The following is a 17,099-nucleotide window of genomic DNA, read 5'->3' as shown; positions in this document are numbered from 1 at the left end:
AACCGAGTCCCTGCTTCCAGTGTTGCTTAGCATTTTTATAAAAGATGACAAAATAACTTATTAGATGCTCAGGTTGACAGTGCTATTTGGAGTAGATAGAAACTGAAATGCTTTTCTAACTGGACCTCAGCTAACAAGTCAATTTCTGTGAAAATAGCAATGGTTTCTACTTTTCTGTTGACCACAGAAATGGCTGCAGATTAATGCAATATGTAAATATTTAAATAAAAGTGAGAATAAAGAAGCCTTTTTGAGAGAAGAAAATTGCTTAGAGAAAATATTAAAAGAAAAGATGAATGATACAAAGGCACAGGCAAGTAATATATATAGAATGTTATCACAAGTGGAAGAGGGAGTAATAAAAGGCTTGACAAGATGTTGGCAAAACGATTTACAAATTGATGAAAGAGAAATGAAAGAAATAGTAGAAAATATATATGAAACCAAGAATACAAGAGTTAGAGAGATGAGAAGGAAAATTGTACATAAATGGTACTATATACCAGCACAACTTTCGCACTTCCAGAGGAAAGGGAAAGGTAATTGTTGGCATGGTTGCCAAAAGAAAGGAATCTTTATGCATATGTTCTGGGAGTGTGTTGAAGTTCAGAAATTCTGGAAGGAAGTGCAGAATGAAATAAATAAAATGTTAAATATTAAGTGGATAATTACAAATGAAATAGCAATATTAGTTAAACAAAGAGAATTAAGAGACTTCAAAGAAATAAAAACTGCAGCATTAGAAAGCGCTCAAGCGGTAGTGGTATTGGATTGGAAAGAGTCTAAAAAATGGACATTACAGAACTGGTACTGGTACATGGTGGATCACATTCATTTTGAAATCATGGAAATAAGATTAAACAATTTTGACGAAAATAAATTGGAGAAGCTGATGGTAGGATGGAATAAGGTGAAAGATTATATGCTGAGTAGAATTTGTGACGAAAATGTGAAATATAAACTCCAATCACTCTTTGAATAGTAAACAAATCCAAAGTAGAGCTAAGGAAATAAAAGAATATAAATTAGTAAATATTTGAACCCCTCGCAATTGGTGGTGGTGGTGGTGGTGGGATTGTCAGTCGGGTGATGGGCACATGCACTGTGCACCGTTTTATGTTTGTTTTATGTTCATTTCAATGTGCAAAACCAATAAAAATATATTTAAAAAAAACAAAAAACAATGGTTTCTGCCAGTTCGCAAATGTGAGCCCATGCATTTTGTCTGTGCATGTGCACAGCCTTTGCGTAATGTCAAGGTGAATGGGCGGAACCTCCCACAGCCGCCACCACCAGTTCACACGATCCAAATGGAACCGGCTGAATACCAAAACTGGCCTGTTTATATTTTAGAAAAATCTTCTGTCTTAGGACGGCATAAGAGAGACATGAGATAGCAGTATGCAGTAGTGATTGAAAAGTCTAATATAATTCCGGCAGCATCAACAAAATAATGTATTGAGGTATTGAGAAACAATGATTCCGTTCTATTAGCTTTGGACATACCTTGCCTGGAAAGGAAAAAGCAGGGGGAATTTGGAAATAGCTCGTCTAAACAGTCTACTACAAAATATTGAAATCTATTCATTTTATTCTGTTTAACGTAAGTCATTATTCAAATCAGTACAGTGGAACCCCGACATAAGAGCTGCTCTACTTAAGAGCAACTCGAGATAAGAGCTGGGAGGGGAGAGATATTTTTGTTCTACTTACAAGCCCAAATTCGAGATACAAGCGCCAAGGAGCTGTCTCCTGAAGCCAAACGCTAACTTCCGCGTTCGGCTTCAGGAGACAGCTGCGAAGCGGCGCGCGTGTTTTAAAAGGTTGCAGCCGGCCTGGGGGGCTCGGGGGGGTGCTTGCAGCTTTCTTTCTTGCTCTTTTTCTTTCTCTCTTTTACCTTCCCTTCCTCTATTTCTTCTTTTCTTTCTCCTTCCCACCTTCTTCCCTCCCTCCCTTCACTCATTCCTCTCTTACTCTCCCCTTTCATAAGTTTCCTTGCTTCCTTCCTCTGTTCCTGTCCCTTCCCTCTTTCCTTCCTTCCTTCCCACCCTCCGTCCATTCATTCACCCATTCCTCTCTTGATCGCTTAAAGCCGGTCCCTGGTGCAAAAAGGGTTGGGGACCTCTGTCCTACAGGATTGGGTGGCAGAGAAGTTGAACATATGTAAATTTAAAAGTTTAAGAAAGTTTACAAGTTAAGTGAAAGAAACTTCATTATTCATTTATATGTATATGTACATTTCTTCATTAAAAACATGTCTTTCTGCATAATTTAGACTAACTTTGTGAGTTTTTTGAGGGCTGGAACCAATTAAAATTATTTACATTAATTCCTATGGGGAAAAGTCGTTCGAGATAAGAGCTGCTCGACTTAAGAGCCCAGGTCCGGAACGAATTAAACTCGTATCTCGAGGTACCACTGTACTTTGTTTGGGTTGTTTTCTCCAGCAAAGCCTGAATGTCTGATAAAAGATAATTTTTTTTCTCTTGTGCTGATCAAATGAGCCAGATAGGGAAGGGATGTCACCTCAATTCATCGCTTTGCATCCAAACCAACATGACTCCACATTTCTCAGCCAGACAGAATGGCCACCCTGGAGTGGATATTGCTTCCGATGCCATCGTGACGTCTGAAAAGCAACTGGTGCCTTTACAAAACAGTTCTGATGTATTTGACACCAACCACAGGCTGTTAACCAGGAGGGATGTGTGGCTCTTCAGACTGCTTCCCAAAAGGGTGCTGTGGAACGTGCAAGAAAATTAGCATTATCTGCAACTCTTCAAAGCACCCGAGTCTTTTTGCAAGAGTTGCAATAGCTGTAAAAAGCAATTATATGTTCTCAGGGATAAAAGATGGCTGTTTTAAACCACATCAATCAGGTTCCATATTCATGACCCTGCATTTTCTGAAGCAACTTTCCGGAACTGAATCAAGCACGTTGCACCTTCCTGATAATGAATTGCTTTTGTAAACCATAAAGCATCTGCCTTGATGTGGAGGAACATGTCACCAAAGATTGAAGTAGGGCTAATCTGTCTTGGCTTTTATGCGCTTGATGCATACATAGAGAAACTCCTCTTTGCTAGTGAGGTGACACGAGGGACTGCTGTGAAGACGTTGCGTGCCAAGTTGCATCATGGTTTTGTTTCAAGCCTTTTGAAAATGCCTCCAAGCAAAACAGGCTTTTTAAAAGGACCTAATTGTCAAGCATGTAGACCACTGTAGGGCTTGCTTTAATGATTCCACCATCCTTAGGTCAGAAGTTTCAAGTTTCAAGTTTTATTGGATTTATATGCCGCCCATCTCCGAAAACTCGGGGCGGCTAACAGCAATCATAGACAATATACAATAATAATCCAATACTAAAAGCAAATTAAAACCCCTTAATATAGAAGACCAAACACACATACAAACATACCATGCATACCATTGTAACGTCCTAGGGGGAGAAGAAATCTTAATTCCCCCATGCCTGGCGGCAGAGGTGGGTTTTAAGTAGCTTACGAAAGGCAAGGAGGGTGGGGGCAATTCTAATCTCTGGGGGGAGTTGGTTCCAGAGGGCCGGGGCCGCCACAGAGAAGGCTCTTCCCCTGGGTCCCGCCAAGCGACATTGTTTAGTTGACGGGACCCGGAGAAGGCCCACTCTGTGGGACCTAACTGGTCGCTGGGATTTGTGCAGCAGTGTCCTCTTAAAAACAGAATGCATTAGAATCCATAGATTTGTTCTTAAGTTTGTACATTTAGATTTTTAACACAAATTTGCATTAGAGCAATTGCTTTTGTTCAGTTTGATTTATTTCAAAACATTCTGGTATTAATTGGCATGTAGATGACGACATCTCACAAATAGGGCCATTCTGTACTTCCAGCCTGTTGTTTGTGCAAATACTGAATAATAAAAATAACAGAGTTGGAAGGGACCTTGGAGGTGTTCTAGTCCAATCCACTGCCCAGACAGGAAGCCCTATACAGACAAATGGTTGTCAAATCTTGTTAGAATAGTCATGATTTGGAAGAGCCGTGTTAATAAGGTTAGCCAATGAATAGGCATAACAATTGAATCAGCCAATAGGAACTAAACTCTTCTGAGTCTGTGAAGAGAATGGAAACTGAATACTTAAGCTTAAGGCTGGGTTGGCTTCAGTCTCCACTCTACTCTTCCACTTTGAACTAACTGTTCTTTGCTACCTGTAACTGATTGAAGAAGAATTCTATTTGTGGTATTGTGTGTGTGTATATATATATACAGCATTTATATATGTCTTTTCCCATGGATGGGCTACCAAAAATTTTACTACCACACCATGGACATGGCTTATGCATTTTGTTTCAACATCTTTCAGGGCAAATTGGGTGCTCTGGGGTGGAGCTCCAAACTTTGCTACCGGAACTGCGTTCCTGACCGTTCCTGCAGGAGCCCATCACTGGTCTTAGGCAACCCCTGTGAAACGGTCATTCGACCCCCAAAGGGGTCCCAACCCCCAGGTTGAGAACCAGTGAGTTAGAGCAGAGGTCCCCAACCTTTTTTGCACCAGGGACCGGCTTTAAGGTAGACCAGTTTTCCATGGCCCGGTGAGGGGGGGGGGGGGAGAGAGAGAGCTAGCTGTCAGCGGCGCCGTAAAAGGGGCGATCAAGAGAGGAATGGGTGAATGAATGGACGGAGGGTGGGAAGGAAGGAAGGAAAGAGGGAAGGGACAGGAACAAAAGAAGGGTGCAAAGGAAGCAAGGAAAGGTGTGAAAGGGGAGAGTAAGAGAGGAAGGAGTGAAAGAAGGGAATGAGGGAGGAAGGAAGGGAGGAAGGAAAAGGAAAGCAAGAAATGGAGGGAGGAAAGGAAGGAAAGAAAGAAAGAAAGAAAGAAAGGGGGAAGGGACAGGAACAGAGGAAGGAAGCAAGGAAACTTATGAAAGGGGAGAGTAAGGGAAGAAGGTAGGAAGGAGAAAGAAAAGAAGAAATAGAGGAAGGGAAGGTAAAAGAGAGAAAGAAAAAGAGCAAGAAAGAAAGCAAGAAAGAGAAAGAAAGAAAGGCAACTTCAAAGAAAGGCTCACTGAGCATCTCTCACTCTCTCTCTCTTTCTATCCCTCTTTCTTTCTTTCTCTTCCTTTCTCTCTCTCCTCTTCCTTTATCTCCTCTCTCTCTCCCTCTCTCTTTCTCTCCCCCTCTCTCCCCCTTTCCCTCTCTCCCTCTCTTGCTATCTCTCCCCCCCTCTCCCTCTCCTCTCCCTCTCCCTCTCTTTCTCTCTCTCCCCCCTCTCTCTTTCTCTCTCTCTCCCCCTCTTTCTCTCTCTTCTTCTCACTTTCTCTCTCTTGTTTTCTTTCTGTCTCTTTTGCTTTCTCTCTCTCTCACTCTTTCTTGTTTTCTTTCTCACGCTCTTTCTCTCTCTTGTTCTCTCTCTTGCTATCTCTTTCTCTCCCCCCCCCTTTCTCACTCTCTCTTTCTCACTTTCTCTCTATCTTGCTGTCTGTTGCTCTCACTCACTCTCGTTCTCTCTCCGTTCTTCTCAGCGATGACGCGCGCTACGCCCTGCCCGCCTCACCTTTGCGAGAGCACTTTCGCCCCGGGCTCTCAGCAAAGGGGTTTGGAGGAGAGGCGGGGCCGGCGAAGGTGATATTGAATGTCGGGGGAGAACGGGCGGCTGCAAGCGCTCCCTATCCCCCTGCTAGCCCACTCGGAATATTCAAAATAAGAAAAGCCTTCGCCGGCAAAGGTTTTTCTTATTTTGAATATTCCGAGTGGGCTAGCAGGGAGATAGGGAGCGCGTGCAAATACCCGTTCTCCCCCGACATTCAATATCACCTTCGCCGGCCTCCGCTGAGGAAAGCCTTTGCCGGCATTTCCTCTCGTTGTCAAGGAGGCGCAGCGGCGGGCGGAGAGAGGGAAGGAGGGGGGGGGGCAGCGGCGTCCCTCCTGGCCTTGGCGGGCCGCCCAACCCTCCCCACCTCCTGCAAACGCGGCGGGCGGCGGGGGGAGAGCGAGGAGCCGGTTCCGGCGGGCGCGGGGCTTGGCTGGCTGGCGGGGGGAGCGCCGCTGGTGATGCGGAAAGGCCGAGGGGGCCCTGGCGCCGCGGACCGGCTGAAAAGCTCCAACGGCCCGGTCCCGGTCCGCGGACCGGCGGTTGGGGACCTCTGAGTTAGAGGGACTGAGAAGATGGCTTTATCCATCCAAACCATAAGCAAATAATTCAATGTTTTTTTCAAATGTTACTTTGTAATACTGAAGTGAAGATGGGGTCAAAAAAATAAACTGACAAAATTCAAAAGGACAGTACATGATTACAATATCATTTTTCGAAAAGCAAAACTAAATTATTTCAGTTTTCTTATGAAAACCACAGCGTTTCCAATGTCTTTTAGTTCAATACTCAGATTGGGATCTCAGGATGGAAGAATTAAACCCACATTCTAGAAATATAATAAGTATATAAGAATACAGGAAGAATTCTACTGAATCCATAATCATCAACTTCAGTATTCTACATCTGGTAGTGGCTAACTGGATTTCTTGCGAAGTTCACCAGCCAGGACTGGAATGGTGGTGGCCTTCTTCAGGGGTGGGACCTAACTTATCTCGCTGCTGGTTCACACCGCATGGCCGTACCTTGTGCATGCACAGTGCTGAAAATTCACAAAAAAAATCACCCCCAGTACATCCACATTGCTGGAAACTCGGCTTTCGCACATGCACAGAAGAAAAAAAATCAGCAAAAAATCCCCCCCCCCCAAAAAAAAATCCCCCAAAAAAGATGTTGGCATCCACGGCCGGCATCAACAGAACTGGCTTCATGATGTCACCAGAGGTTTGCTACCAGTTCTATAGAACCAGTGCGAACCAGGAGGAACTCAACTCCGGTCCTCTTCTACTCATTCAACTTCTATTTCTAGCATACTAATTGAAGGTCTCTTATAATATCAGAAAAGAAGCACTGGAGAATGGTAAAATAAAAATTAAAAAAAAGGGCTGATGCACTTTATCATTCCATATAACACTGAGTGGACCTTTTGTGACCACATCGAAACCTTATTTTAATTGGCCCAACCTTTTAAATACGTTTCTTCTGTTTCCATACTGGTTACCTTCTTGCTCGGTTTAGTTAATATGTTTTTGGGGTTTCGTTTTTGTGATATATTTTGAGCTGCTGCGCTGCATCCAATTAAATCCTAGAAATAATAGTTAATAAACTATACAATACATTCCTGACCGAGCTTAATTTTGAACCGGCAACCATTCAGCTGTATAACTCTTCTGCAGTACAGTATTATAGAAGTCATAATTAGGAAAGCATTAGATAGTAATTTGATTTTGCCTAATCCTTTTGGAAAGGTACAACAGGAACAAGAGTCCTAGAACATATTGTTTTAGAAACAACTGAAGCATTGTGCAGGACATTTGAAATATATAATTCCATAATTGGTTTAACTCAGTGTTGCAACTGGTTGGTCATCCAATCATTTCTGGTAAATAGCCAGTTCATTCATGCAATGGAGGGAGACTGATTGTTATCTGTTGTCCTTGTTTGTTACATACTTTATGAAGCATTCCAAATGATTCAAGATGGTTTGCTGCTACTAAAATTTTAATTGTATCTCATCAGGTCTTATTTTTAATGGCTGGGGAACAATTTCACCTAATTCTTCCTATGCTCTTTGGTGAAGCTTAATTAATAATAATAATAATAATAGTAGTAGTAGTAGTAGTAGTAATACTAATAATACAGTAATATTATTATTATTATTATTATTATTATTATTATTATTTATTAGATTTGTATGCCGCCCCTCTCCGAATAACAACAACAACAGAGTTGGAAGTACAATCTAGTCCAATCCCCTGCTTAGGCAGGAAATCTTACACCTTCTTAAAAACTTCCAATGTTGGAGCATTCGCAACTTCTGGAGGCAAGCTTTCACAGATTAATTGTTCTAACTGTTGGGAAATTTCTCCTTAGTTCAGAGTTGCTTCTTGCTTTGATTAGTTTCCATCCACTGCTTCTTCTCCTACTCTCAGTGCTTTGGAGAATACTTGGACTTCCTCTTCTTTGTGGCTACCCCTGAGATATTGGAACACTACTATCATGTCTCCCCTGGTCCTTCTTTTTATTAAACTAGTCAGGCAGAAGATGCTGCTGTGTAGTCCACAAAGCAACCTGACTTTAGTCTGAAGCCATCAACACACCATTCTAACTGAAAAATCGGAGGCACTGAATACCTAGCATCACTTTGGCTTACAGGTAGTCCTCAACAGTTTATTTAGTTTAGTTTAAGGTTCCAACTTATGACTTATGCTTGTTTTCACACTTACAACCATTGCAGCATCTCCACAATCATGCGATAAAAATTCCAAAGCTTGGCAGCTGGTAGATATGATAGATGCGGTTTCGTGGGGTTGCATGAATGCTTTTGCAAAGTCCATGGGGAAGCCCAATTCCCTTAACAACCATGACACTAATTAAATTACTGCAGTGATTTACTTAACAACTGTAGCAGGCCAGGTCATAAAATGGGACCAAAATTCACTTTAAAATGGTCTCCCTTAGCCACAGAAATTCTCCACTGCATCTGGAAGGAGAGTCCAACATGGGTATTTAACCAATCCGATTGGTAGAGACTGAGTAAAAATTTACATAATAAAAGTTACCGCCCCCTTGCAGTCCCCCCATGAGCTCAGTTTTAAAAACTCAGTCCCAGAGTAGAGACATACTGAGTTTTGCTGAATAAATTTTAAGGTGTTATTACCTGTTTAATCTTTTTTCTTTTGTCTCCTTACAGATCTGATCAACGTTGGAGGCAGGGGTCTCTGTCCTCCGCGGACAACACCCCCAACGATCTCCTTAGGGGCTGCTTCCCCCCGAGGGAACTGCCCCCAAGAGGAGCACCTCAGCCCGGAGTCCCTGGCCCCAGCGGTCAAACAAGGGCTGCGAGCCGAAGGTGGGGGGGGTCCGCCCCCCCCACTGGGAGGCTCGGGGAGAACGGCGACCCCCGGAGGGGTTCGCAGGCAGCGCCGGAGCCCGAATCAGCTGTAAAGCGGCGAGGAATGCCGCAGAGACTTCGCCGCCGTCGCCGCCGCAGCCGCCAGCGCTGGGATCGCCGCGGCTGAACTGGGCGAGCCCTGGAGGGCAGAGACCGGGCTGGGAAAGCCCGAAGAAGCGGCGAAAGGGGGGGTGAGCGCAAAAGACCCGCGAAAACGCTGGGCAGCGCCATTTTGACTACACCCCCCCACGGAGCGCAGGAGCGCCATCCGGAAGGGCTTCCGGCAGCTGAGAGGCGCGAATTGGGCTACGGCTCTAATGCGCAGCCGCAAGGGCGAGGCCAGCATCGGCAGCCATTTTTTCCTTCGTGACGAAGCTGTTGAGAGGCAATTTTCTCGTGATACTCCTATTATAACACCGGAGCTGTGAGTACAATGGAGGATAAGCCCAATACCGAGAAGGCCAGCTCCCCAGTGGTGAGCAAGGAGAAGGCCAAGGGAAAGGATAAGGAGAGGTCAAAGCCCTCCCAGTCCCCTGCTTCGGTGGCCTCATTAAAAGAGGCAGAAAAGCGCATAAAGGCGCTAGAGAAGAAATTGGAGGCAGCCTTGCACCCCTCCCCTTCTCCAGTACCTCTGACTCAGAGGCAGCCAACCACGCCTGAACCTGGGACCCCCCAGTCAGCCTTTGGACACCTGGGACCCCTACAGGAGGGTGACTGGTCCCCAGAGGGACAGTTCATGTCATTGCCACAGGCCCCGTCTCCAGCCTTGTCCTGGACTAGACCTGAACCTTCCGGACTCCCAAGAAGGGGCACCCAGGCACCTTCTGCCACATTTACACCCACAGCGGCGGGGCTGCGCCCCCAGACTGGTTCGTGGCAGCACATGGCTCCAGAATTACAGGAGATGTTTGCAAATGTCTATGCTCAAGGAGTAAATGCCGGGACAGGCCAGCAAGTGAACCGACCTCAGACTCAGGCAAGAAGCCTTTGGCCAGTACCGCCCCCCTCGGGTTTGGGGTCTCTCTCAGAGGATCCGGACTTTGGCGAGGACAGTGATAAAGAGTATGAGTTCTCAGAGGATGAGAACACCCCAGAACAGCAGCCAGTGGCCGGACTGTTTAAGCCCACGCTGTTTCGGACTCTGCTTTTTAAGGCAAAGCAGGTAATGGACCTGCAGGGAGCGGCTAAGACACCAGAAGCAGAGACCGGCAAGACATCTGCTTCCCTTTTAAGAGAACCCCAACCCGAGTCGGACCACATCCCGGCATCGCATATCTTCGTTGAGGGAGTCAAAAAGCCCTGGCAACACCCCGCAGCGGCTCAGGGCCCTTCGAATTTGGAGCGCAAGTTCTACACATTCGACGATGAGGTGGAAAAACTTTTGGAGTTTCCCCCCATTGACCAGCCAGTAGTCACGCTGGTTTCCAGTGCCCTTGTACCGTCAGAGACAGGGGAGAGCTTGAAACCAGAGGACAGAAAGGCGGAAACCCTATTACGCAAGACCCACCAAATGGCGGGCTGGGGTTTCAGAGCGGCTGCTGCGGCCTCCTTCTTCAACAGGGCCTCCATCATGTGGCTCCAGGAACTGCAGTCACGCCTTGGCCCGGAGGAAGCCAGACTTCGCCAGGATATCAGCAAACTACAGGCCGCAGCTGAGTTTTCCGCCGACGCCACCCTACACGCAGCTAAGTTTGCCAGTAGGGGCATGGCCACTACGCTGTCGTCGCGCCGACTTTTGTGGCTGAGAAATTGGCCAGCGGACTTGAAATCAAAATGGCGCCTGGCCTCAGCTCCACTGCAGGGATCAATGCTCTTCGGTGACATTTTGGACAAAGTCCTCATAGAGGACAAGGACAAGAGGAAGGTCCTCCTTAAGTCCAATAGACGCCAAGACCGTCGCTTCACTCCCTACACCAGACGGCAGAACCCACGTTGGGATGCTTCTACCGGACAAGGACAGGCGCAGAGAGGTTTTCACCAGAATCAGTACTCCCAGCAATCATTCAGGAATGATCGCGGATCTTATCAGGATCGTCCCAGAGGCTTCCAGCAGTCCAGGCGGCCCTTTCGTGGAGGCAACCAGAGGGGATATCGTCGTTCCAAATGACTCCTCCGGGCCCCTACCTCTAGGAGGAAGCTGCAGCACTTCAGCCCCTCCTGGCTGCTCACTTCCTCGGACAAGTGGGTTTTAGCCTCCGTATCGGAAGGACTTCGTCTGGAATTCATGGGGCCCCCTCCTCATCGCTTTGTAAGTTGCCCGAGGCTTCGGGACCTACACAAGAGGCAGCAGATCCGCAAGGAGATTGCCCATTTACTGGAAATACAAGCCATCGAACAGGTACCTCAGCAGGAAGTTGGCAGGGGATTTTACTCCAGGATCTTCCTGGTACCCAAGACTTCAGGAGGATACCGAATGATACTGAATTTGAAACAACTCAACATCTACATCAAGTACAGGAGGTTCCATATGCACTCCTTACAGACTATTCTTCCCTCGGTACGGTCCAGGGACCTGTTGACTTCAATAGATTTAAAGGAGGCCTACCTCCACGTACCTGTACACCCGACACACCGGGAATTCCTCAGGTTCTGCTCAGAAGGCGTACATTACCAGTACAGGGCAATGCCCTTCGGCCTCTCCTCGGCCCCACGGACTTTTACCAAGTTGCTGGACGCCCTGACGGCCAGTCTTCGGTCTCATTCTATCAGACTGATGGCCTACCTGGACGACATAATTATTTTGTCCAGGTCTCCCAGGCAGGCCAGAGAGGACTTAGCCAGAACAATACGGACCTTAGAAGCGCATGGCTTCACTATAAACGTGGAGAAAAGTCAGCTGTCTCCAACAACCAGACTACAACATCTGGGTTCCATCATCGACACCATATCAGGCAAGGTAACCCTCTCTCCCGAGAGGCAGGAGAACATTCATCGTCTGGTTACCGGCTTGATCCGCCTCAGACGGGCCCCGATGGCGCTATTGTCAAAGGTGCTAGGTACGTTGGTGTCCGCCATAGGTATAGTTCCCTGGGCCAGACACCATATAAGAGGCCTTCAGTGGTTTCTTTTGCCAGCCCAGAGGGCCAGGGTCAGTCACTCGCAAAGGATTATCTTCCTACCAAGGAAGGTCAAAGAGTCGTTGAAGTGGTGGCTCACCGCAACAATTCAGGAGGGTTCCCCCTTTCGTACCCAGGACCGTCTCATTCTGACTACAGACGCCAGTTTATACGGGTGGGGTGCCCACCTGGGACGTCATATGGCCCAAGGACAATGGACAATAGAGGAATTGGCTTCGGTCAATATCAATTTCTTAGAACTAAGAGCAGTGTTCCTAGCCCTGTTGGCCTTTGCCCCCCTAGTAGAGGGCAAACACATACTTATCTTAACAGACAATGTAGCAACCAGGGCCCACCTGAATCATCAGGGGGGCACGAGGTCCCAACGTCTTATGGAGGAAACTATGCGGCTCTTCACCTGGGCCGAGACCCATTTGGCGTCACTGACCGCGGAACATATCGCAGGGATCAGCAACTCCACAGCGGATTGGCTCAGCAGGGCTACCCTGGATCCGTCAGAGTGGCGACTCGATCCAGACCTGTTCTACCAGTTGACCCAGAGGTTTGGGGTCCCCCTAGTGGACCTATTTGCCAGCGGCCAGAACACTCAGCTTCCGAGGTTTTTCACACGGTTTCCGGATCCAGGAGCAGAGGGGACCAACGCCCTACTGTCACCTTGGCCTCCAGGTCTCCTGTACGCATTTCCCCCCGTGAATCTCATCCCGAGGGTGGTGGAAAAGATCCTTCACGAGGAGGCAGAAGTGATCTTACTAGCGCCATATTGGCCACGTCGCCCGTGGTTCGCGGACTTGGTGGAACTTTCAGTGTCACCCCCGTGGAGGATTCCAGATCGGATCATCTCGTTGAGCCAGGGGAATCTGAAACACCCAGATCCTCAGTGGCTACACTTGACAGGTTGGCACTTGAAAGGCATAAATTAAAGCAGTTGGACTTACCAGAGACGGTTATAGATACCATGCAGGCTGCCAGGCGCCCATCGACTTCACGAATTTATCAGGCGACCTGGGCTGCGTTTTGTAAATTTTGCGACAAGGATTTACAGGATCCTAGGGAAGCTTCTGTAATAACTGTTTTAGAGTTTCTGCAAGCCGGGGTGGAACGTGGCTTAGCTCCTAATACTTTGAGGCGACAGGTGGCAGCCTTAGCCACCATGATTCAAACTCCAGAGTCTCGTTCCTTGGCTCAGCATCCTTGGATCAGAGATTTTATTAAAGGAGCCACGAATAAACATTCTCCCCCTGTCAGGAGATTTCCATCCTGGGACCTCACGTGGGTACTTAAGGCTTTAACTAAACCTCCCTTTGAACCATTGAGGTCTATACCAATTAGGCTACTTTCCATCAAGACAGCCTTTCTTGTAGCTGTTACATCTGCACGCAGGGTGTCGGAGTTATCGGCGTTATCCGTGAGACCTGACCTCTGTGTCTTTTATCCGGATAGGGTAGTTCTTCGTTTGGACCCCACCTTTGTACCAAAGGTAAATACAGTGTTTCATAGGAAACAGGAACTTATTCTCCCAGATTTCTGCTCTCACGGGAGTCATCCATCAGAGCTACTGTGGCATAAGGTGGATGTCCGGAGAGCTCTAAAGATTTACATTAGAAGGACAGAGGAATTTCGTAAGTCTGAGAATCTTTTTATTTCATTTTCTGAATATAGGAAGGGACTTGGATTATCGGCGAAATCCATTAGTCGGTGGATTAAGGACTGTATCTCGGAGGCCTACAAGGCTGGAGGACACACAGTTCCAGAAGGATTGACAGCTCACTCAACCAGGAGTGCGGCGACTTCGGCGGCTTGGGCTACTCAAGCATCGATAGAGGACATTTGTCGAGCTGCAACCTGGGCAGCCCCTACAACATTTATTAGACATTATAAGTTGGACTCCTTTGCTTCAGCGGAAGCGGCCTTTGGCAGGAGGGTTCTTCAAAGAGTTTGTGTTTCTCCTAAGTCCCTAGTTAGACCTTCTCCCTCCCATGGGCTTTAAAGATCTTTGGTATATCCCATGTTGGACTCTCCTTCCAGATGCAGTGGAGAAGACCCGTTGTACCTACCTGAACGGTCTTCTCGATGCACTGGAAGGAGAGTCCAAACCCACCCGGTAGTTGAAGTTCAGGGACACCGGAGGTTGGGTTGGTTCCTGAGTTATTGCATTGGTCAATAAAAGTTGGTTATCCTCTTAAGTGCCTTTCGTTTTTAAAACTGAGCTCATGGGGGGACTGCAAGGGGGCGGTAACTTTTATTATGTAAATTTTTACTCAGTCTCTACCAATCGGATTGGTTAAATACCCATGTTGGACTCTCCTTCCAGTGCATCGAGAAGACCGTTCAGGTAGGTACAACGGGTCTTTTGGGCTCAATTGCTGTTGTAAATTGAGGACTACCTGTGCAGAATATAGCAATGTGTCGTATCATGACATTTTTAAACTAAAATAGCTAGCTAGAACCCTGATTGCCTATAAACCCCGATTGCCTATAAACTGGCTGACAGTTGTTCTCCAGTTTTAACCAGGAATCTTTCCCAGCACCAACCTTGAGATGGTTGGGAATACACTTCAAGTCTTTTGCATCCGTACCATGTACTATTTCCCCTGGAGTTTTCAGATATATTTCTAGCACATGATTCATGTCTACAGTGTTCCCTCGATTTTCGCGGGGGTTACCTTCCAAGACCTCCCGCAAAAGTCGATTTTCCGCGAAGTAGCGATGCGGAAGTAAAAACACCATTTTTGGCTATGGACAGCCAAAAACTACCCCCACACACCCTTTTTCAAGGCAGCGCAAGGAGCCGGGCTTGAAATTAGGGCAGGGAGCGACAAAAGTGCGGAGGCCGGCAAAGATTGCTTTGAATGTCGGCTGCCCCCGCCCCCCCAGCGCCTCCAGCCCCCTCGCCGCTACCGCCCGCCCGCCCGATCCACCCCTCTCACCGGCTTTCTTCGGACACGGGCCTTCCTGCAGCAGCGCTGGCGGCTATGGCTTCTCATCCTCCTCATTCGGCCGGTAGCCGCTCTGAGCGCTTTGAGAATGCCTGCCTCGCCCCTCTCACAGTCCCTTAGCTGAGAGCACTTTCGTCCCAGCTATCAGCGAGGGGGTTGCAGGAGAGGTGGGGGCAGGCGTTCTCACAGAGAGGGAGAGGGAGAAAGAGAGAGAGAGCAAGAGGGGGGAGAGTGGAAGGTAGAGAGAGAGAGAAATGATAGAAAAAGGGAGAAAAAAGAGAAATGAGAAAATGATTGAAGCAGAGAATGACAGGAAAGAAAGAGAAAGAGAGAGAGAAGTGACTCTTGGTGATGACGTATGACGTCATCGGGTGGGAAAAACCGTGGTATAGAAAAAAAACCGTGGAGTATTTTTTAATTAAATTTTTTTGAAAAACCGTGGTATAGTGTTTCGCGAAGTTTGAACCCGCGAAAATCGAGGGAACACTGTAATTGTCTTTTTTTCCCCTATAAGAGAACACAGTGACATTTAGTATCAAGGGATGAGTTTAAAGAGCTTTTCCACAAACCTAAATGACCAGTCTGAATTGTTTGCTTTAACCAATAGTCACAGGTAAGCCTCTTAAGCCCCATTAATACATTAGTGTTAATATATTGGTTTAAATCTAGATACTTAGCCTTAATTAGATCATTGCTAAGCTGAACTTTTTAAAATCTCAAAACAGGGATATGCGTGACCTATTAAGAGAGAATTTATTTAAAAGCAGTAATAGTGGGGGAAATTACATAAATTGAAGTTGTAGTTTCCATGTATTTTTGCTTATTACACCATTGCTTAGTTATAAATTCAGAGGTGAAATCCATCAGGTCCTGACAAGTTCTTGTGAACTGGTAGTGAAAATATTGGTAGTTTGGAGAACCGATAGCGGGAGTTTTGAGTACAGTGGTACCTCATCTTACGAACGCCTCTTCTAACGAACTTTTCAAGATACGAACCCGGTGTTTAAGATTTTTTTGCCTCTTCTTCCAAACTATTTTCACCTTACGAACCCAAGCAGCTGCTGCTGGGATGAAGGGGTTTCTTTTTTTCCCCTTTTTTGAAGAAAGAAAAGGGAGGGGCTGCTTGGAGTAGGAAACATTTTGCAGAGAACAATGTGCTTGCAAAGGAACTGAAAGGGTGTCTTTTTAAGAAAGAAAAGGGAGGAGGGAGGGGCAGCTTGGGGGAGGAAATTTTTTGCAGAGAACAACGTGCTTGCAAAGGAACTGAAAGGGTGTCTTTTTAAGAAAGAAAAGGGAGGAGGGAGGGGCAGCTTGGGGGAGGAAATTTTTTGCAGAGAACAACGTGCTTGCAAAGGCACTGAAAGGGTGTCTTTTGAAGAAAGAAAAGGGAGGGGCGCCCCCCTGCCTTTCTTCCTTCCCACTCACCCTTTAACCTAGCCTTGCTTCTTCCACCCGCCCCCTTTAGCTGCTCCTCCCTGCCCTCTGTTCGCCTCCCTTCTAAAGTTTGGGATTTTCCTGAAGGATTTGCACACATTTGCTTTTACATTGATTCCTATGGGAAACATTGTTTCATCTTACGAACTTTTCACCTCACGAACCTCCTCCTGGAGCTAACCAATTAAGTTCGTATGATGAGGTACCACTGTATTTGGAGAATGGCAAATACCATCTCTGGCTGGCCCCAGAGTGGGGTGGGAATGGGGATTTTGCAGTATTCTTTACCCAGGAGTGGGAAGAGAATGGGGATTTTGCAGTAGCCTTCCCCTGCCATACATACCAAGTCACGCCCACAGAATCGTTAGTAAAAAAAATTGTAATTTTGCAATTGAGTATTTATGATAAAGTAGCAGGAGCAACTTTGATCTATTTCCCCCACTGTGAAATCTAGAAAACGGGCTTTTGGTAATTAAATCATTCATACAAGTTGTTTGTTTAGAGAATGTAACATGGCCACTTTACTTAAACAAATGAGTCTTTGTCAGTTAAACTAATGAGTCTTTGTCAGTGAACTAACAGTGCATAAAAGAACGCCATGCTATAAAATCAATATAAAACCACAAAACTGTAATTAGAACACAATTATAAGTCAATAACTGAGGCATCTTGTGAGCAACTCACCAAA

The 17,099-nt window shown here is 46.5% G+C and overlaps 2 protein-coding genes across 2 annotated transcripts in view; both read left to right on the top strand.

Moving 5' to 3' along the window:
* Nucleotides 1–17,099, top strand: part of VSNL1 (visinin like 1) — a 147,947-nt gene that overhangs the window by 98,711 nt on the left and 32,137 nt on the right. The gene's annotated exons all lie outside the window — the stretch shown is intronic.
* LOC139156791 (uncharacterized) lies at nucleotides 12,007–14,224 on the top strand. Its single transcript, XM_070732855.1, has 2 exons — nucleotides 12,007–13,518; nucleotides 13,701–14,224. The coding sequence occupies exons 1-2, from the start codon at nucleotides 12,235–12,237 to the stop codon at nucleotides 13,731–13,733; spliced, it is 1,317 nt and encodes a 438-aa protein (XP_070588956.1). The 5' UTR covers nucleotides 12,007–12,234; the 3' UTR covers nucleotides 13,734–14,224.

This window comes from Erythrolamprus reginae, chromosome 1 (genome assembly GCF_031021105.1).
Source record: "Erythrolamprus reginae isolate rEryReg1 chromosome 1, rEryReg1.hap1, whole genome shotgun sequence".
In the NCBI taxonomy this organism is placed as follows: Eukaryota; Metazoa; Chordata; class Lepidosauria; order Squamata; family Dipsadidae; genus Erythrolamprus; species Erythrolamprus reginae.
The sequence above is the reverse complement of the archived record's forward strand: the minus strand, read 5'-3'. Positions and strand labels throughout refer to the sequence as shown.

Coding starts and splice junctions, on each gene's coding strand:
- LOC139156791 (XM_070732855.1), top strand. CDS start 12,235: ATGGACAATAGAGGAATTGGCTTCGGTCAATATCAATTTCTTAGAACT. Junction 13,519..13,700: donor ACCCCACCTTTGTACCAAAG/GTAAATACAGTG, acceptor TTCTGAATATAG/GAAGGGACTTGGATTATCGG.